The sequence below is a fragment of the Condylostylus longicornis genome, unplaced genomic scaffold, assembly GCF_029603195.1.
Source record: "Condylostylus longicornis isolate FDR11 unplaced genomic scaffold, ASM2960319v2 ptg000004l, whole genome shotgun sequence".
Lineage (NCBI taxonomy): Eukaryota > Metazoa > Arthropoda > Insecta > Diptera > Dolichopodidae > Condylostylus > Condylostylus longicornis.
Window position 1 is genome coordinate 2,696,418 of NW_026577973.1, and position 21,243 is coordinate 2,717,660.

Genomic DNA, 21,243 nt, shown 5'->3' on the forward strand with positions numbered 1-21,243 from the left:
AAAAACTTTATTTCCTTTTGAAATTATGAAAAATATTTTAAAATTAAGTACAACTTTAGAACAATAAATTATAGTAAAAAAAAATGTTATTTGTAAATAAGCGAACAGCAAAAAAAAAATCGGAAAAATTATAATGTTTTTGAGTTTGTCTCCTTTTACATAAGTAAAAAGATGGTTTTTTGTGAATATTTAATTAGGTTTCTGTTTATTTTCTCGATTTGTCTACGGAGTAATAATAAAAGTCCCTGAGTGGTACTTTATACGCATTCTATTTTTTACTTTTAATTTTATATCGCTAAATTTTTAAAGAATTTTTTTTTTTAAATACATATAAAAAATAGGTAAGGAAAAGAACTGAAGGAAATGATTGTCACAATAACAATATTTTTAGGAAACTAGAAAAGAATTACGGCGAACAAAATTTATTCAAAATTCTTAGTTACAAAAAATTTATAATGAGTCAACAAAGAGTGAAAATCCTACGATAAAATGAAACACATAATCAAAAAAGTGTTTTAAGATAATGAAGAATAGGTTCTATTTTTATTTATATAGGTTTGATTGTTGGTACATTCATAATACAAGGAATTAAAATATCATCAAAAGTGTTCTAACCGAGACCAACGTGTGCTACCTACAGTACTATAATGCAAATTGAGATTGGTTATTACATTTTTTTTAGGAAAACTTTTGCATGAAAAAAAAAATTGAAACACGTTTTAACATATAAAATTATAGAGACAGTATAGAATATATTGTAAAGATTATGTTAAAAAAATAATATATGGAATAACTATTTCTATTAATGCTATTTTATGCTGCTAGTAATAATGTAAAATAGGGTTAAATTACTCTCCATAATATGAAGGCGAAACAGCTCAAAACTATACAAATAGAACAATATTTTACTGTTATAAAACCACTGGGAAATGTACGAAATTCAGACAGTTATACCATGAAACAGAATAAAATAATATTAAACTTAAGTACAGTTTAAAAGAAAAACAGACAAACCCTTCGAGGAATATTAAAATTTAAAAATTTTTTAAGGCAAAAGACATATTTTTGTCACTAATTCTATCATTTGCTTTATTTTGTAACAAAAAAAAAATTGGACAATATCAAAAAGGACGTAAGATGAAAAATCTTTTGAACAACAACAACAAAAAACAATGATAAACAAATAAAAAAGTTTATAATTTAATTGAGAAGAAAAGTTTTCACTCCGGATGATTATTTAATTTTGTAAATTAATTTTTATTTCCATTAAGTTTAAAAAAAAAAATTTCTTTTGTTGTCCTTATAAACATCCAAATAAATTTGTTGGGTTTAATATTTTATTTTGAGCCTGTTTTTTTTCTATTCCAAATTTGTTATAAACAATATGAAACGAAAAAAGAAAATTTTATTAAAATATAAATTTAAATATTTAATAAGGAAAAAACATATCAGTACCTACTTCCCTAACTATGTAACATAGTGAATTTGTCGCTCAAAGTGATTTCTAGTGTTAAACTTAGATAATATTAAATTAAATATTTTCCGAATTATTTACCTCTAGCAAGGGTAAAAAATGTGCTTGATTCGTTTTTTATATCAAACAAAAGAAAATTAGAATATTTTCTCTTCAATCTTTTTCATGGCTTGTTCTAATATTACATGGTACATTATGTTAATATGTTACACTTTCCTAATGACAAGCATTAAAAATTTTCAAAAATTTGTAATAAAATTGCGAGGGGAAGAAAACTTAAAAGACATTTTTTTTTTGAAAGCACAATACCTTTACATCATGCTTTATCTTAACATCTTCAAGGACGTCTTTCAAAATTAAAATTTGTTTTGAGCCCATATCTTCTTAGACGGTATTATAAAAGTAAATAAAGCATCTACGGAATTTTCCTAAAATTGCTGCATTTCGTTAACCGTTGAGATTAAGGCACCTTGAAAAAAAAATTTATCCATATTAGATCTTCTTAACGATAGTATATTATGTTAAATGACTGTTTACTGATATACATATACATGGTCTACTCAATCTATACGACTAATGAAACTAGATATATAACGTACAATCTATTACGAGAAAGCCTATGAAATTTATTAAACGGCAAGATAATTTTAATACTAAATTTTTATGATTAAAAATTAATTTTTCTATCTATAAAATATAAAAATCAGTTCAGTGATTTTTGAATTACAATTTTCACAAACTTTTAGGTACACAGTAGCATTCTCTTAAAACGAACATATTAAAACTTACACAAGTTTTTCATCAATTTAATTTCACAGTGTCTTCTTCTAATGCTTGGGGCAGAAGGGTTACACTTCAGTCAGCAAGAAGAAACCTGTAATATTTGCAGAGACCTGCATACGTTTGCATCTTTGTAGCTATGAGGATATGTCCACCCGAGGCAATGGAGGTGATTTTGAACCCCACTGCATCTCGTTATCGACTTGGCGGCGAAGGTGGCTTTTCTAAGGTTGGGGAAGAATGGGTGATATGGTTTGAAGATATAGCTTCGAGAAAAACTTCGTTGTTGAGCGGCCGAAGCAACTGGAAGGGAGATTTTTCTGGCTACCCGGTCTGGTCAAATGTCGTCGTATGGTTCACGGATGGATGAAGGTGGACGCTTGTGAGGGGATGGGTGCGGGCGTTTTTGGCTAAAAATCAAATTCGCCGAACCCATGGAGATGTATCCCAGGGTCTTACAGACGTAAGTGCATGTCATCGACATGTGTGTGCAGTTCAACCTTGAAAGACGATATCGCGGGCCAGAAATATTGAACATCTAAGGTAGTCAGACTGCTATCAGAGCTCTAAGCTTTTTCTCAGTATCCTCTGAGGTAGTATCGGGCTTTCTTGAGAAGCTCAACAAATTGGAGAAGAAGGAAATGGACAGGCGCCGTTTGAAGCACTGAGGGTGTCTTCCAGGGCTTCGACAGGCTAAAGAGCTTCTGGGAAATTATGACCATAGGCGCTTTAGAAAATAATAAGGCTCGGCAGGAACCAGGTGAATTCTCACCACGATCTTGGCAAGGTCCTGCCGGCTTGGGACTCATTTTAGAAGGTTTGGTCTAGAAAGTGGAGATGTTTGCAGGTTTTGCGGGCAAGATGAGGAGTTCTCGGTGCACCTTCTGAGAAAATGCAGGGCCTCGTCCACATGAGAAGGTAGGTATTTGGGAACTATGTGCTCACTCCAGGGAAGCTGCGGTCTTCTAGTTTTTAAAGTTGCTCGAATTCATCAGGATGGTGGGTCTTCAGGGGGTGTTGTAGCACTTTGTCCCGCACCTAGTTGAGGGTCTATATGTTCACTAATTTCATTGTTTCATTTTTGAAACTTACTATACATGTTATATAAAAACAAAATTAAATATTTACCTCTTGCCTATTTAACTATATAATCCGTTAAATGTTCTTGCAGTGGTGTACCATAACAAAAATTAAATTCTCATAAAATTTTCATAGAATAAAAATATACAGAAACAAGGAATTATTTTAATTTAGCTTTCCCTTTCATTTTTATAACTGCTACAATATCCAATTAAAATATTTTTTAATGGTCTCTGTTTTTCTCTCTCGGTTTAATGTCACACATAAAAACTTAAACTTACATAAATTAATTTCGTTTAACAAAAATTTAATATTAGCGAAAAAAAAATGGAGAAAAACGAAAGAAAATACTTTTATTTGTTTTTAAATAATTTTACTTTTAGTAAAATAATTTGTACCAATTTCCAAATTCATAAAACAACAGGATTTTTTAAAAATATTTTCAAATTTATAATAAAGAGTAAAAGTTTTTATTTCACAAACCTTTCGCAATCGTTGAAAATTTAGGGTATAAAAAATATTTTAAGAAACAATATAAACCCCCATAATCATCCTACCCACTTTGCTCCATTCGGTGCTATTTATGTTTATAAAATATGTGTACCAAATTTAAGAAAAATGAAATTTATTTTTATTAGTATAACATATTCATTTTATATACTAAGTATATACACTCTCGAATATATAGAATAAATGACAGAAATTCCATTTTATTATAAACGCTTACGAACATGTATATAAAATCTATATAAAATAATGTTACGTGCATATGCGATGTTCTTATATTATCCTTTTACCCACATCATAATACAAATAATTACAAACACATATTGTTAAGTATTTACACACATTCTATATTATAATTTCAGAAATTAGTATATAATGTACAGGTGTACATTAGTATGTTTCTATACAATTGTAAATTTATTGTATGTTTTTAAATGTCACAACTTTTCTTAACATTTAACGAATTCAACCATTTAATGTGTGCATGTGTTTTATTGAAATAACTAGAATATCTTAATTTTTCAAGTTAATATATGAGGTAATTTTACCAACAAGACGCAATAAAGTATCAGATTTAAGGAAACGATAGCGAACAAAAAAATAGAACATTAAAAACAAAACAAGATTTAAAGGAGGTGAAATTATTTTATATGTATAAGTATTTCATCTAACGATTTAGTATGCTAATTATGATGGGATTCCCACAGGTTTAAACTACATGGTTGGTAAACGTAAGTGAAAGCAACTGCGGTAAAAAATAAGCTTTTTTAAAAATGCGGCTAAAAAGTTCTGTACGATGAATTCTTATTCAATCAAACATTGCTAATCTTTCATTGTAATTGATAGCTTCAAATGAACAAATTTATTACTAATTCACGCATCATCAATACAAAATATATTATTAGTATTAGTTAATTTGTAACTTCATATGAACGGCAGTAGTTTTGCATTGTTATAGTCGAAATCTGCTTATGAAAATCTATCAAAACAGAATTTTCGGGTTTAAACTAGTTGCTTGTTTAATATATTTTTTTTTCAATATTTTACAAAATTTTGAATTGATTAATTTTCGAATTTTTATTGATGTGGAGTTTTCTTATATATCGCATATAGGATAGGCTGCCCATTTTGTGAATTTTTCAAAATAATGTTCCAAAATCTCAGTATAACTCAATAAAATATCGTATAACGTATAATACTTTCGTACCATATTTGAAAAACTCATAAAAGCGCGATAAGAACCCTTTAGTACGAGACTAGAGACAACAACAGGTGTTATAATTTGCAAAGGAGGATCCTTGCGTTAGGTAAATTAAGTTTGATTTTGATTAAATCGCCTTTTTAAACTAATAAAAGCTATGGAAGCCTGACTAAAACTATATGGAAACTTCATACTCCGTTTCTAAACTTAAAAAAAAATCGTTGACTTATTTGATTGCTGGAATTATTCCATTCTTTTTAATATCTTGGTATAGCCAAACCTTATTGTTGATATATTCTTCAGTAGAACTATATTCCATTTGTTGACAGACTAAATTCACTTTAATTTATCTATAAATCGATACAGACAGCACGAAACTTATTTAGAAGTCTGTAATTGCGTGAAAAAGTTTAGAACAGCTTTTTTTCTAAAATTTTAATATTAAACGAGGGATAAGAGCGATCAAGTTAAATAAAATCTTCTAGTACCTAAATTTTGCTTAATGAACGTTTTATTTAAAGGAAATATTTTTTTTAATTTAACTTTTTTTTCGATATAATGAAAATTGAACATAACAGCATACACATCAGTCGTGAAAAATTAAATCGAATAAGATTCGGTGCATGTTTTCCACTCTTTCAAGTGCATTCTTGTATCAAATTATTATATTTAATATATTTCTAGAAAAATATAATGAAAAAATTGTTTTCAATTTTTTTTATTTCAAATACCTATACGAATATACTTACATTTATAATATACTTCAATTTATATAATATTATATAATATTCCATAATATTTTGATATTAATGAAAGCAAACACTTTACTTTTGTACTCAATTTTACAGTGTGCTCCTTTAAGTATATTTAATAAAGTTGGGTCAAACCAACTTGGTTCGTATTGTAGCACTTTTCCCTTCAACAAATGAAAATACTACTTTTAAAAACAATCTATGTATACCTAACACACTAATAAAATTATTTTCATTCATAACCGAAACTATCTGTAGGATTGCATATATTTCGGATTAGCGATTTATGCAGTCTTTGAAATAAAGCAAAAATAAAATTGAAGAGGGCTTAATCAAATGCTCGATTTTAACGGTTAATTGTCAGACTTAAAAAAAATAATTATATTTTTTAATGATATGGAATTTACTGTTAGCTTTCTGCGCTAGTAACCGCTTTTTTCCAAATTTTTTTTGCAAAAATGCTTAAAAATAAAATTAACAAACACTATGGTAGCTTAGTTTTATTTATATTCTTGGTTAAGCTTAGTAAGTAATAATATGTAAAATGTTATAATATGTAACGGGCAAATAAAAAATTTTATATGTAAATAGATCTTTATTACGAAATCTATTTCTATAGAAGAAACTTTTTGCCTTTTAAAATTGCATAACCCCTCAAAATGTTAAAAACGCCATTTTTGACTATTTATTGTTACGAAACACAAACACAGAAAATCTGTGGTTGACTTCTATCGCAAATTGGCCTTAAAATTAATCGTTATCTGAAATCAATTTTTTTTCAAATTTTTCATACCACTTTTCTTCTAGACTATAAGCTGTATAAGTCTGAAATCTTAATAGCTTTTAGATAATAAATACCACCGCTGCATTGGAGGTGATGATCGGATTGCCGCCACTGCACCTCCATATATTGAAGGAAGCTCGGCTGGTGACTTACCGACTTCTCTCTGGCGAGGACGGGGCAGGGCTAAAGTTGGCCCACAGAACTCACAGAGACTTCATTGAGGGCGATCCGATTCTAAGGATAACCATGTCGGATACCTGTCTGCCGCGGTACAACTTCGACCACAAGTACAGGGTTCTGTTTCCTGATCGATGGACGTGGGATCGGGGTGGTCCGGTACTTAGGTCGGGTTCGAGCGTGTGGTATGCGGACGGATCCAAAACGGAGTCGGGTGTGGGCTCGGGCGTATACGGTGTCCGCCCGGACACGCGTGTATATGCAACCCTTGACCCGTATTGCACAGTGTTCCAGGCCGAAATACATGCAATAGAGATCTGTCTGAGAATCAATTTGGAAAGGGGGTATAGAAACCGCACCATCTATGTGTTCTCAGACAGCAGGGCTGCGCTGCTGGCGCTCCGTTCAGCTCAGGTTACATCCAAGCTGGTCTGGAGCTGCCTTGCTGCACTTATGGAATTGGCATCGGAAAACAGAGTGATGCTCATTTGGGTGCCGGGCCATAGTGGCCATGCGGGCAACGAAGTTGCCGATGAGTTGGCGCGGAGGGGATCTGGGGCTGCCTTTGTGCAGCCGCTGCCTTTCTGTGGTCTGCCTTCTTCCGCCGTGGGGGCCAGGCTTGCCTGCCTACTCGCGGCGGAATGCAGTCGTCACTGGCGGGACACGAAAGGGTGCCGTCATGCGAAGGTGTTTGTTCCGGCGTGCTCCGGCGGATTCGCTGCGGAGTTGCTGGGGATGAGCAGGAGCCGGGTTCGCACTATTGCGAATTTCTTCACGGGGCACTGCCCGGTGAAATACCACCTGCACAGGCTGGGGAAGTCGGGCTCCCCCTGTGCAGATTTTGTGGGGGTGGCGATGAGACCGCCGTGCACATTCTCTGCGACTGTCCGGCACTGGCTGTTCGGCGCCGCAATTGTCTTGGACATGGGTCCCTAAGTGTTCGGGAACTATTGTCCAACTCCCTTAGGGATATCTCCGGCTTTGTGATTGGGACGGGGATATTATAGACGGGGGGGTGGGGTGGCTACAATAAGTCAAAAATGGCTGCGGTGGCTTGGGGGGATGCTCCTGCCCCACTCAGTTCCCTTAGAATCTACATCTACATCTACATCTAGATAATAAATAAACAGTTGATTTTGCTAGAAGGAAATTTGTAACTCGATCCCCTCTCCTTTCGCTATAGTCCCCCGAAATTTGAATTATCCTTACCTTATATTTCTCAAACTGCAAACTTTTCCAAATGTCTTTATATGCAGAAAACTAACGGTAAATGCCATGCCATCAAAAAATGTAATTATTTTTCTTGCCCAACACAATTAACCCTTCAATTTACCAATATCTTAGCGCCTCTTTTAATTTTTTTTGTATCTTACCTCAATGAAAGTAAATTAAATAACGATAAAAAATTCAATTCGTCTAATTTTTAGAATTAAACTCTAAGGAAAAAGCTCCACCAAAATTCGATGTTTAGTGTAACTTCACTCCAAATTTAAACTCTATTGGATGTTTTAAAAAAGTTTCATTTCATAAAATTGTTATTACGCTTGCCTCTTCGGAATCACTTCTCATCCTTTTTCCATTTTTCTCTGTATATAATTATGTTACTCGTATTTGTAAAAAAAGTTATGGAATTCCTAAAAAATACAAAAAAAATTGTAATTTAATAAAGCAAAAAAATATAAAATATATGAAAAAAAAAAAATAAAAAAGAAATGAAAATCTAATAATTTTCATTTTGACTTCTGTTTGGAAAATTAAGAAATTTCCCAAGAATATTAAATTTCACTGTTCTGTATAAAACGTTCATATATTCACATATACATATATACAAATATACATATATAGAAAAAATAATGTGTGTTAGGAAATTCAACAGAAAAGTACACCGTTCGCGAAATATACAATGAATATTGAAATTATTCATATTTCTATCCCTTTCACTCGTTAAGTAAATAAATAAAATATAAAAAATATATGAACAATTTTCAAGGCACCACATTTTTATTGCCAAAAAAAAAATAAAAACGAAAATATCAAAATTATGAATTTTCCTTAAATTAATTTCTTTTATACTTCTATATAGCTACGCTCTTTAGAAAATTTTCCACAAAAATAAAAAAATATAAAGAAAAACAAAAGAAAACCCAAGAAATTAAATGGAATGAATTAAAACAAAAGGAAAATTATTTAAGCTCAATTAAATCTTAAGAATTTTTCTAATTGGCGCTATTTCAAATGAAATTACGCGACTTTTTTAATCTTCAATTAAAATAAGAAGAATAGTTTAGATCAACTAACTGTAAAACTAAAGGAAATCTACATAGCAATAAAGAAGAATAACAAAAGAAGGTGAAAGAACAATGAAATAAAACTATTAATTTTTTTTTGTACACTTAGCACTGAAATTACGGTTAAATAATAAATAACAGTTTTGTTTTAATAACAAAAATTACTTATAAGTAAGTGAAAAAGTAATAACTTTAAATTGTTAAAAGAACTAACATTAAATTTTCCGTGGTAAGATATTTAGATCTTTATTGTTGGGTAGAATGGAATTGGTATCTGTCCGCTACAATGTCAATCAATGATATAAACAAAATTTGAGCAGCTTTCAAATCTCGAAAATTGGGTTACATATAGATACAGGTGTATAAATGGTACCAACGTCATATCCATAACGAAACAGAAAAGAAAGAGTTGTTAAATAATTCTGAAAATGCGATTTAAAATGCTTTGATTATAAGATTAATTTGATTATAATATAGATTAATAAGTTAGGTATTGAAATTTTCTGACCATACCAATGAACAATTTTATATTCCAGTTTCCGTAAAGGAAAAGTGTAAACTATTTAAGAAATTTTTTCTTAAGATTTTATTAAAATTAAATACAGATAACATTATTTTCAAATTATTACGTACAGACACCTTACATTTTTAAAATAATATATTCAGTAACAGTAGATATTCAATCCTACTCAATATAAATTTTTCTCGATTTATCGCGACGATTGGAATTCATTTCATCAAAATACTTATTATTGCAAATATTCCAACCAGTTGATAGCAAATCTTTTGTTAAAAATTTTCATTTCATTTTAGACATTTTAATGTGGTTAAAAGATTTCACTCTAAGCCGTTAGTCATTAAAATATTGATGTATTATAGTGCAATCTAAAGTCTAGAAAATCGTTTAATGAAACTTTATACTAAAATTTTTTCATAAACAACTAAGGATTTAAAGTTTCCATTCTTTTGTATAAATCTTATTTTGTCACAAAAGTGAAAATACCATGAAAATATCGAAAAAAAATTATAAGTATGTAGAATATAGATTGATTATTATTTTTTCAGTAATAAACTACTAATATGTTATTGAAATCATAATTAGTTCTACGGTAGAAAAATAATAGTCATATAAATACATCAGAAAATCTCATTAATCTTGTATGATTGAAAAAATTTGCACACATGGGCCTATTAATTTTATTTTTATTATTCGTCTGTCCATCTTTTTATAAAACTTCTAAACTGTTCGTGATAGAAAAATAATGATTTTTTCAAAACGTAATTCTATAGAACAAAATATAGAAATCATCAACAATTTTCAAATTTGGCAAAATGGAAATCAAAAGCAATTCTTAAATTGAGTATATTAAGAAACATCGGGAAATTTTTTTTCTTCTATCATAAATATCAAAAATCGCAGAATTAACCGCATAAAAAATTTCTTATTTTCGAAGTAGGTAATTCTAAAAAGTAAACTATTCATTTAAATTGTCAAAGTTAAATGTGCTATTCTATAGCCCATTAGTTTGACCGACTATATTATTCTCCATAAATAACATTACAAACCACAATATAATATTATTATGTATAAGTACAACAGTCCACTTTATTTGTCCACTAACCAATTATAACAAATTAATAACATTGAAAACAATCATTATTATTATAAATGACCTTAAGTATATATATACGTCTATATTACAGCATGTAATTTTATAGAAACATTTCATAAGTCCACTTAAACAATAGAAATGGATACTTTTGATAAAATTAATTTTAAAAATTAATGAAAGAACGTTTTTTAAATCGCATTATAAAAATTATATTTTTTCTATTTCAATTTTTACTTGCTTTTTTTTTTCTTTTAATAATATTATGTCTTCTTAAAATCTATTTCAATATAAATATTTAATAATACCACAAATTCCTCTTAAATTATTGTAAATATTATAGAAGAGAAAAGATTCAAATGTAATAGAATGGAAACAAGGCAATTTCTATACTTGGTAGATATATGTATGATTGTATGAATGTGTTGTAAGGGTGTATATGTTTTTGGTCTATTATTGTTTAAAAAACATTTTCATTACTTTTATCTCATTATTAATTTGTATTTTTTCTCTTAATAGTGTTATAACATTAGTGCAAAAATATAATTTATTACAAAATATGTTCTTTTTGAATCTAGAATTTAGTACCCAAACCAGTAGAATTAAATAAAATTATTATTTCAGTTTGGTATTACTTTAGCAAGTAAAATAACACTCCAGTAAATAACGTAAACTGTGACGTAATGATAAACTGTTCAAATTGTTTTTCGAACGAAAAAAAATCAAGTGTCGATATGTAAATCAGTTCAATTTAAATAAAATTTAATTAATTGAGTAAGAGTACATAGGCTGGTAAATTATTTTATTATGTCCATAAAATATACCTATTTAGTTTCGTTTCTTTAACAAGAACATCGTGAAAATTTGAAACTTGATTCAAACACAATTTGCTTGATTGCATGATGAGCTGTTCGTTATATACATAGTACAAAAAATACACATTAAATATATTGTATTGCAAGTAATATAACGAATCAGATATATTAAAAAATTTGAAATGGAGAAAATATAATATAAAGGGCGATTTATCAATAAATGAAAATCGCATAACATCGGACAGTCGGTCAAAAATTAGTAAAATTTTTGTTCCCAAAAAAGTGCACGGTTGTGTATGTTTCCTAACTTGCTGTTGAATCCCCCTGTATAAAAAATATTATTTTCCTGAAAAAAAAATATAAATATTTTAAATATAGTATAAAGAACATATTATTGTAAAATAAAAAAAAATTTTGATTTAATTAAAGAGAACTATAAATAGATTCGGTAATAATTTATTATTCATTTGAGAATGTATGATCGCGTGTTACGATCTTCCGACAAATTGCACTTGTATAGGAAACAATAATGTATGGCACATTTTCAAACCTATTATAAATCTTATTCAAACAAATATTAAAGTGGTACCAATGGGCAGGAATAACACTCCCACAATCTAATATTAACATAAAAGCTATTTATCAAATTTAATTCAACTATGAAATAATTTTATAGGATCCTTTAAATATCCTGTTCATTGACATTAAAAAGTTTGTGAGAAAAATTTTTCTACTTAAAATATTTTATGTATGTACATTATGTACATACAAATTATATCCTGTTCATAAACCGACAATTTACCTATATTTAATTATATGTATACATCTTGTTTAAAATATAACTTTGTTTTCTTGAACCGCATTCAAATCATATCTTTCATACTCATTATTATTGTTGTTGATTTTAATATTAAGATAAAATTAATTGAAGTGTCCTGTATTTGTCACCAGGACACATTTTTCATGACAAAATGTAATAAAATTTTTTTGATATTTTAAGGATAAAATATAATTTCCTGGACCATACGCAAATAATAACATTATACATACATAAATGTGGTTACATACCCATTAAATAACAAATGCACATCCATATACCTATATACATATCATATATATGTATGTATATATTCATAATGTATTATAGTAGTTAGATAGAAGAAAAAAAATATTGAAAGATAAACAAGCCTTAATTTGAAGTGCTTATCTAAAAAAAGGTCTGGTTATACTCCTCCTTCTTCTTCTTCTTGAGTCCTTAAATTTAATTTTATTTTCTTTTCTATTTATTATATTCTATATTTTTTATTTTTACCTAGAAATCAACACAGGACGACCTTGTCTTTCATTAAATATAATTTTTCTTTTCCTTGTCGACAAATGAATCTTTATATAAAATTTACCACAAAAGAACGAAAGAAATCGAAAAAAAAAACTTAAAATTATGAAGAAATAAGAAAATTAACCACAAAAACAATGTAAAAAGGTCATTTTTTCTTGTAGTGTTACCAAGCATATATTTTTTTCTTTATATTGTTATAATTATATAACTTCCATTTACATATTACTTTACGGTTTGATACTGTTTGATTAGGTTTAGAACAAAAACGTTTTGGATTAACTTCAATTTTATTTATATGGCACGAAAAATAGTTCCTGAACTCGGAAAACTGTTAAAAATATATAAATTTGAAAGATTTCAAATTGTTCATTTGGTAAGTAAATTTTTAGGAGATGAATCAAAAAAAAATCTCACTGCAGTTGGAGATTAGATAGAAGTTTATAGCGTGCAACAAAAAAGATAACTGTTCTATATCAAAAACAAAATAGTCAAAATTTATTTGATAGCAGTGCCAAAATTTTTTTGCTAATTTATTATTAAACTTTGAAAAAGCAAGGATGTACTTAACACACGCAGAAATATGTGCATCAAAGAGCTAAAATTACAGTCGAAATTATTAAAAATAAATCTAATATTCATGTAGATAAAATAAGAATTTTAGAATGATCTGGCATCATTGAATTTTTCTTTCTTTCCTTTTTACTATTTTTGATGTGGATAAAAAGGAAATTAGTTGAAATTATCAAGAGGATTTCTGTTATTTTTCAATGTTATTTTGGTTTAATTACCCATTTTGAAAAGGAAAAAATAATAGGAAAGAAAATTATTATTAAAAATAATTATTATAAAAAAAAAACATAAAAGAAAAAATTAAATAAATTACTCATACTTTGCACTTAATTAAAATTTACTAAAATTTCCTTTGCAGGATGTTAAAATAATTTTTGATTGCCTTAAAAAATTATGCGTTTTTATTGATTCTTATTTTTAAAAGCATAAAATTGCGACTTTTAAAAAATAATAAAAAGTAAATAAATCTTGATTGGGTAATCCAATAAATATTATATTTTCGAATTTGTCATAACACTATGAAATGAAGAAACAAATAATTGAAGCGGTAAGTGGACAAAGGGGGTTAACTTACATTTACATTGTAATACATTTTTTCATTAACAAATTGTAAAACTATTTTTGTTACTTATCTCCTATGTGCACTGTCAATCTCGTCGCCTATTAAATTTCTAGCTTGAAACAGTTGAAAATATATAGAATTTAATGACGTTCTACCCGAAAAGTTCGATTTTCGTCAAAATTTTAGTTAACCCCTTTGTCCACTTGCCTCTTCAATTTTTACGCAAGTAGTTATCTACATTGAAATCCGCAAATTGTAATTTTTCTGTATTGTGACAGTGAAATGAAAAATTATAGAATAAACACCTTGTATTCTCATATTTTAATATTATAAACAAGCAGATTCAATCAAAAATTCTCCATTTTATTATAATAAAATTCAGAACAAAAATATTCCTTGAAAATTTAATTTAAATCATACATAGCAATAAAATAAAATGTATGATTGTTATTTGATGTATTGTTTTTAAAATGTAAGGTCATTATGAATTCATAAATTCTCACTAAAATTCAAGAGTATTACTATTATAATTTATACTTTGAAATTTATATGTATGCAAATATTTTAATAAAAGTATAATAATAATAAGAACGTTTATGTGATGAAAAGAAATAAGTAAAATTTTTGTAACCAAAAAAATCTCGTATAATTAGAGAAATTAAAATTCTAATAGCAATGATTTTGAATAAAAACAACAAAAATATTATGACACATACAATACACATTAGCAAAACAAAGGTAGAATATTATAAACATATATGAAATATGCATACATACCTGTAATACAAAATTATTCATTACTGAAATTTTTCCAAAAACAAAAATAATATTAAGGTAAAAAAAATTAACATTCAAAAGGTTAGAAAAGCAACAACCTTTCTTTTTCCTCTCTTTCTCTCTTTATAATATAATGTACAATAGTAAAATTTTTACAATTCGGTACTTTTCGCAAATTAAACAAAACAAAAAAGTTTTGAAATGCAATTAAATTTCTGCAAAAAAAAAAAAAAAACAATAATAAAAAATCCTTCCGATTTTCAATGCTAATTCAAATGTTTATTTAATAAAGCACCATTTTTTATTTTTTCTACAAAATCCACACAAAAAAAAATAATATAAAAAGCGAAAAATTAAACGAAACGAAAAATGTTTCATAAATTGTATTGTCCTTTTTTAAAGGATCACCAGTATCAATACATGAAAAGGATTCATTTATTTAAAAATTTTCCTAGTTTTACAGTAACAAAAGTTTTGCATTTTGTTTTGATTTTTTTTTTTTGTTTTTTGTTATCTGTTTTTCGCAATTTCGTTTTTCGTCTTTTATTTTTAGGTTTTATGAAATAAAAATTCGCTTTGAATATTCAAAAGATCTTCTAAAATAGCTATGGTTAAAAAAGACACTTGAAATTCTCATTTTTTTTTTTAAATTTTTTGTTTAATTCAGAGAATTTTCGTGGTAAAATAATAAAAATGCAAAATAAAATAGGAAAATTTTTTAGGTATTTTGCATAAATGAATTTTCACAATTTCAGGTTAAATTCAACTTTTATTTTATTTTCACCTTTTACGTATTACCATTATATTCGAAATACTGAAAAGGAAAAAATACAAAAAATAAAATTGCAATATTTTCAATTTAAAAGTAGGTTTAACTTGCTGTCAGTTTCCTTAAATAAATTTTCCTTGAGTGAAGTACAAGAACTATTAATCATTAATTCAATTAATTCAATTTATACCAATAGTAACTTATTAAACATTATTTTCCAAAAATTCTGAAAAAACTTGTTTTGTTTTTCATAACAATATCCAACATACGAGTAATAATTATATATCATGTGCAATCATTATCATTATCAGTAATTGTCCCCAAAAAACTCGCATTCTCCATAACATTTTTTGATAGCAAAATCTTTCTATAAAAGTATAAAAAAAATTAAAATATTTTTTCGGCTCTTTTAAAAACCTTAAATTTTCGAAACACTTTATTTTATTTAAATTTGAAATAAAAAGGCAATTAAAATAAAATTTTATGCTAGCATGATAGTAGAACTAACATCTCAAATGTAATTTTTACCCTTATATTTAAGGTGTATAAATGGAAATTCAATTTTGTTTTCTTGTAATTCGGACTTGCATAAATATACATAATACTTAGAAAATAGTGTTTTACAAAATGAATGAATATGAAAATTTTATAAAAAGGTATTCATGTTACTGAATTTTTTTAAAAGTTCATTTATAAGGTATGTGCCTGAAAATATTAAAGTTTCGTACATTTTTGGAAATACAGAAGAGGAGTTATAGTTAAAATCTTAAAGTTGAAATTAAATAAAGTTTTGAAATATTATTTCACAAAATTTAATTCACATTGATTGTCAATAATTGCTATCAATATGACAAACCTGTAATCTGTAACTACACTGCAAACTTTTACAGCAGATTATTCAAATATCTCTCATTAAACAATCTTATGCACATATTTCAAGCTTTAGAAAAGCTAAAGTTTTTCTGTTCTTATAAGTACTTCGAAAAAATTTTTTTCGAAATTGTATTTGACATTCACATAGTCTGTTAATTTTTATATTGTATAGTCAAAAATAATGCCAAATAATATTTCTCAGACCAACAAGTTCAGTGAGCAAATCGTAAGTAATTTTCAAATTTGTATTAAAATTACAAATGTTGTGGGAAATTTTTTGTGCGAAGGAAATTGACCAATACTTTTAACTCCGTTGATTCTGCATTTTATTTCACCCAATTTTCCCTATTCTCCAAATGAAAGGTGCTTGAGTTACGGAGAAAACTGATATAATTTCAGAGCAACTAATATAATTATTTTTCACTAAATAAATTTTGTTAGTTAGGAAAAACAAAAAAGAATAATAATCTATATGGCTTGAGTGAGGATACTTAAAAATTAAAAAATAAATATTTTAATCAGAATGACGTACTTCGAATTTTTTTTTCTTTCAGAATACTTCGAAAAATATCCCCTAAATAATTTCCAATTATAATAATTAACCAAAAAGCAGCAAAGCAAAATATGTCCGATAAAATATAATTATCGATTGTTAATTAACATATTACGAACATCATGTAAGATAAAGATTAAAAACATAAAAGGTTTTTAAAGGTTACTTGTATTACGAGTCAATCTTAATACCATTTATGACTTTGTCCATGAAGAATTTGTCATACAGATGATCTTACCATTATGTAAATTAGTAATTCTTCTATCTTTATAACAAGATGCATCTTTCAAATTTTACTCAAGCATAAATTTTGACTTGCAACTTTATTATAATTGCATGGGCGTATTTTTTACATACACCGTTATTAAAAAATTAATACTTGTATACTACTGTTCAATTAAATGGGGCATTCGCGTATAAATACTAATTTTTCTTGGTTTTATTCTGTTGAATATTTGAATGGCAGCAGTTAAAGTTGTAACGAATAATTATTTCTAATAATTCAATTATATTGTGAAATAACTTAATTTTTACATATGTAGGTTTTTTATCTCGTATTTTATTTTCATTAAAAACAACAATAAGTCAGTCATTTTCAGCACTTTTCCTCAAAATTTTTTTGGAAACAGAGTCTATTAGTTCCACTCTTTCCGTTCGTCCGAGAATTTATTTACTAATCTTCTACAACTTTTAATATCTTTACAAGAAACTTGTTTCCGTAGAAGGAAAGTTTTACCTAAAAAAAAACATTTTTTGTGGCGAAACCAAAGATATTTTCTAAATTGTGCAAACGCTGAAAAGCGCTTGACTTTTACCATCGCGACATACACTATTTGTACTTTTAGAAACAAAATAGCTGTTAAAATTCACCACTATCTAAAATCCGTTTTGTCCAAATTTTTGATATCGTTTTCCTTTTAGACCGTAAATTGCAGAAATTTGCAGCTTTAAGATGCTAACAGATAGTTTATTTCGTTGCGAGAAGATTTGTTTTTTCACCTTCATCCTGTTTTAAGTTATCACTACTTACATATATAAAATTTGAATATTTGACAAATTATATTTCCAGAACTCCAACGTTTTTCCAAATGTCTAAATGCAGGAAATTCAGCTAGCGGTAAATGCCACACCGTCAAAAAATATAATCATTTATCTTAACTCCAGTAGTTAACTCTTAAATTCGAGCATTTATGCACAAATGTTAACATAAATGCACAGATCCAATAATTTAAAATTATATTATTTATGCATAATTTATATTATTTTAATTTTCTCCAGAACAAAGTGCTACTAACAAACCATTGATAAGCCCAACTATATTAGATATGAGAGAATAACAAATTTACTAATTCGCATTAAAACAACTACCAAGCAATATTCTTTGGAACTGGAATTTATCCAATTACGTTAATTAACAAGAAACTACATATTTTCAAGGGCAACTGAATATAATGCATGCTTTGAAGAATTTGACATAAAATCTATAACAATTAAAGTGAATATTAAACTTTTTAAATACCTAATCAATTTTTAATTAAATAATCTTCTGTACCTATTGCAAGCAGCGAATAGGAAATTTATAAAAAATTAAAAGACACTTCAAATACATTTGAAAAAATAGAATTTTGGCTCTCGTAAATCAATATCAGTGGTGTAACTTGGTTCTCTTTTCCAATTTGTTCTAAAAAGTATTATAAAAATATGTATATATTATGTAATAAATTTCATTTAAATAAAATGTAAGAATATATTGTAAGTTATAACTATAGGTCTTTTGGCACATATGTATAAAAAATGTTAAAAGAAAACTTCCCCAGTGCAAAACTTTTTTGTCAGTAAATATCGATTCATTTAATATCTTCTCCAAATTTCCGTATACAATGTCCGACAGATATGAAATATAATTTATTTGTAAGTACTAAAGAAAATATTACAACTCGTTTCCATTACTAAATGGGTACTAAAGTTTGTAGCACTCCATTTTTGAATGTCGAAATTGTACTTTATATGTTTTACATGTAATTTCTTTTCATATTCATTTCATTTGATTTCAGTACAAATTTCATCTTCAAACTATTCAGACGTACCTACCCCATATTGTAAACATTTGATTGTTGAACAAAAATATTACAAAATGAAAAATGAGATATCTCCATTTTCGGACATGAAATCCTTATACAAAGTTATTAGAAAAGCGGCTAGAGTTTGCGGAGCTGATGTATTTGTTCCCAGTTATAGAATTAATATCATAACAGTTTTTATGTGGCTTTCAATCGCTACGTTTTTTATATTTGCCTTTTATACAATATGCATAAAATTTCACGAAGATTGGAAAATTATCTTTGAAACTCTATGTTTAGCTGGGGGAGCTTTACAGGTTTATCTTTAAATAATTTTAAAAATTACCATTATTTCAATATTCATATTTATGTTTATGTATTTTGTAGGGAACTGCAAAGTTTTTTACAGTATTCATGAAACAAAAACAAATACGTCAATTAAAAGATAAAATTTATGAGGTTTATGAATACTACGAAACTAATAATGTAAATTTCCGAATGATTTTACAGGAGTCAATGAAACGTATTAAATATACTATAATTTTTAATAATGTAGCCTGGCTGGTTGCTGGTATATACGCTGTTTGCATTCCTGTATATTATAAAATTTTTAAAAATGAACAAATACTTTTGATACAATTTTTAATACCCAAAATCGATCCCAGTACTGATTTTGGTTATGCAGCTTTGTATGCAATTCAATCTACTTGTATATTTTTTGGTCTTTTTGGAAATATGGCTGGAGATACGTACTTTATATTAAACGTTTTAATAATTTTGGTATTTTACGAAATTTTAGAGGAGAAAATTAAAAAATTTAACCAATTGCTTAATACACATATTAAGGACAAAAAGGTTAAGAATATAGTTTTTCGTGATATAATCAAATGGACTCAAGAAACTTTTGAGTAATCATGAAAAACAGCATAAAAAATTTAGTTGCTTAAAGAAATAATTTTTTTTTTAGTTTTAGTGAACAATTCATTAGTATTACTTTTGTTATGGTAAGTATGGAGGTGTTCTTTTGTGGAGTTAGCGCAATTTTTAGTGTATATATAATAATGACTGGGAATTGGCCAGCTGCATATCCATATTTTGTACTTAATTTCATTGCACTTTATATATATTGCTTTTTGGGAACTGCAGTTGATAATGCGGTAAGCTACTATTCATTGAAATCAACTGTAATTTTATATCAGTTTTGTAAATTTATTATTTTTGTAGGCTGACAAGTGTATTGATATTATTTATGACATGGAATGGTATAATTTAGATTTGAAATCTCGAAAAATGATTTTACTGGTGCTAATGAAAGCTCAAAAGAAAACCGCTTTTACAGTTGGCGGGGTGGCACCATTATCTGTTAACACAGCTTTACAAGTAAATATGGATTACTTTCATTTTATGAATAGAAAAAAATTTTCAAATTAATTAAACTTGTAGGTAACAAAAACAATTTATAGCTTTTTTATGATGTTAATGAATTTTGTTGAATAAGACTATGCAATCGGGTTGGTTGTAATATTCATTATTATACCGAAAATATTAATTTAATTGCAAAAGTATTTTTATTTTAGAATGGTGTAACCACTTGAATAACAATTTCATTGAAGTTCTAGGAATGCGTAATAAAAACCCTAATTCACTACTCAGTGAAGCACTTACAAAGAAACAACACACGTAAACACTTATTACAGCGCAGGAATGAAAATGATTTAATTCAAGTTAATTATTAAAGTTTAAAAATAATTGTAATGTAATTATGGTAAAATATTAAGAAAATTTTTTTGAATTTCAATTAAAAATTTATACTGTTATTTTTTGAGAAGAAATGAAGAGTCCTAACCCACGTGTAGCATACAAAAAGTTGTAATAAATGTCATAGTTTTGATATTTCATATGAACAAGAGGAAAACTTTTAATTGCTCTTTTTCTATTTTACTAACGTTGAAAACTTTGAAGATTATATTTCTACTCTATCTTATCTATTTATTTTATTTAAAATAGAAGTCTGGCCGCAGTTCTGGCATTTTTGTCATATAGTAGTACAACTAACGTCTTTACAAAAATCTGACCTATGTCTTTCTTAATATTAACATGTGTTTGTTACCGACCGCAATTGCATACAATAAGGGAGGTGATGTGATGGCAACAAATTTTGAATATCGAGTTTTCGGTGGAAACGTACTTCTCCATAGTAAGGAAGTGTAAATAAACTATTTTTAGCAACCTGTCGGTCTGTTTGTGCACGCGTGTTTCCCAAGTTCGGCTG

General features: G+C 27.5%; 1 protein-coding gene across 1 annotated transcript; it reads left to right on the plus strand.

Annotated features, from left to right (window-relative positions):
• The first annotated feature begins 2,968 nt into the window (after window positions 1-2,968).
• LOC129612480 (odorant receptor 67d-like) lies at window positions 2,969-20,468 on the plus strand. Its single transcript, XM_055526098.1, has 7 exons — window positions 2,969-3,071; window positions 18,966-19,288; window positions 19,359-19,751; window positions 19,818-19,879; window positions 19,939-20,128; window positions 20,196-20,351; window positions 20,415-20,468. The coding sequence occupies exons 1-7, from the start codon at window positions 2,969-2,971 to the stop codon at window positions 20,466-20,468; spliced, it is 1,281 nt and encodes a 426-aa protein (XP_055382073.1).
• The last annotated feature ends 775 nt before the right edge of the window (window positions 20,469-21,243 follow it).

What these genes read in the sequence shown, in the direction of transcription:
- LOC129612480 (XM_055526098.1), top strand. Translation starts at nt 2,969, where the DNA reads ATGACCATAGGCGCTTTAGAAAATAATAAGGCTCGGCAGGAACCAGGT. An exon ending in TAAACGTTTTAATAATTTTG is followed by an intron (nt 19,752 to 19,817) that starts GTATTTTACGAA and finishes ACACATATTAAG; the next exon opens with GACAAAAAGGTTAAGAATAT. An exon ending in CTGTTAACACAGCTTTACAA is followed by an intron (nt 20,352 to 20,414) that starts GTAAATATGGAT and finishes TTAAACTTGTAG; the next exon opens with GTAACAAAAACAATTTATAG.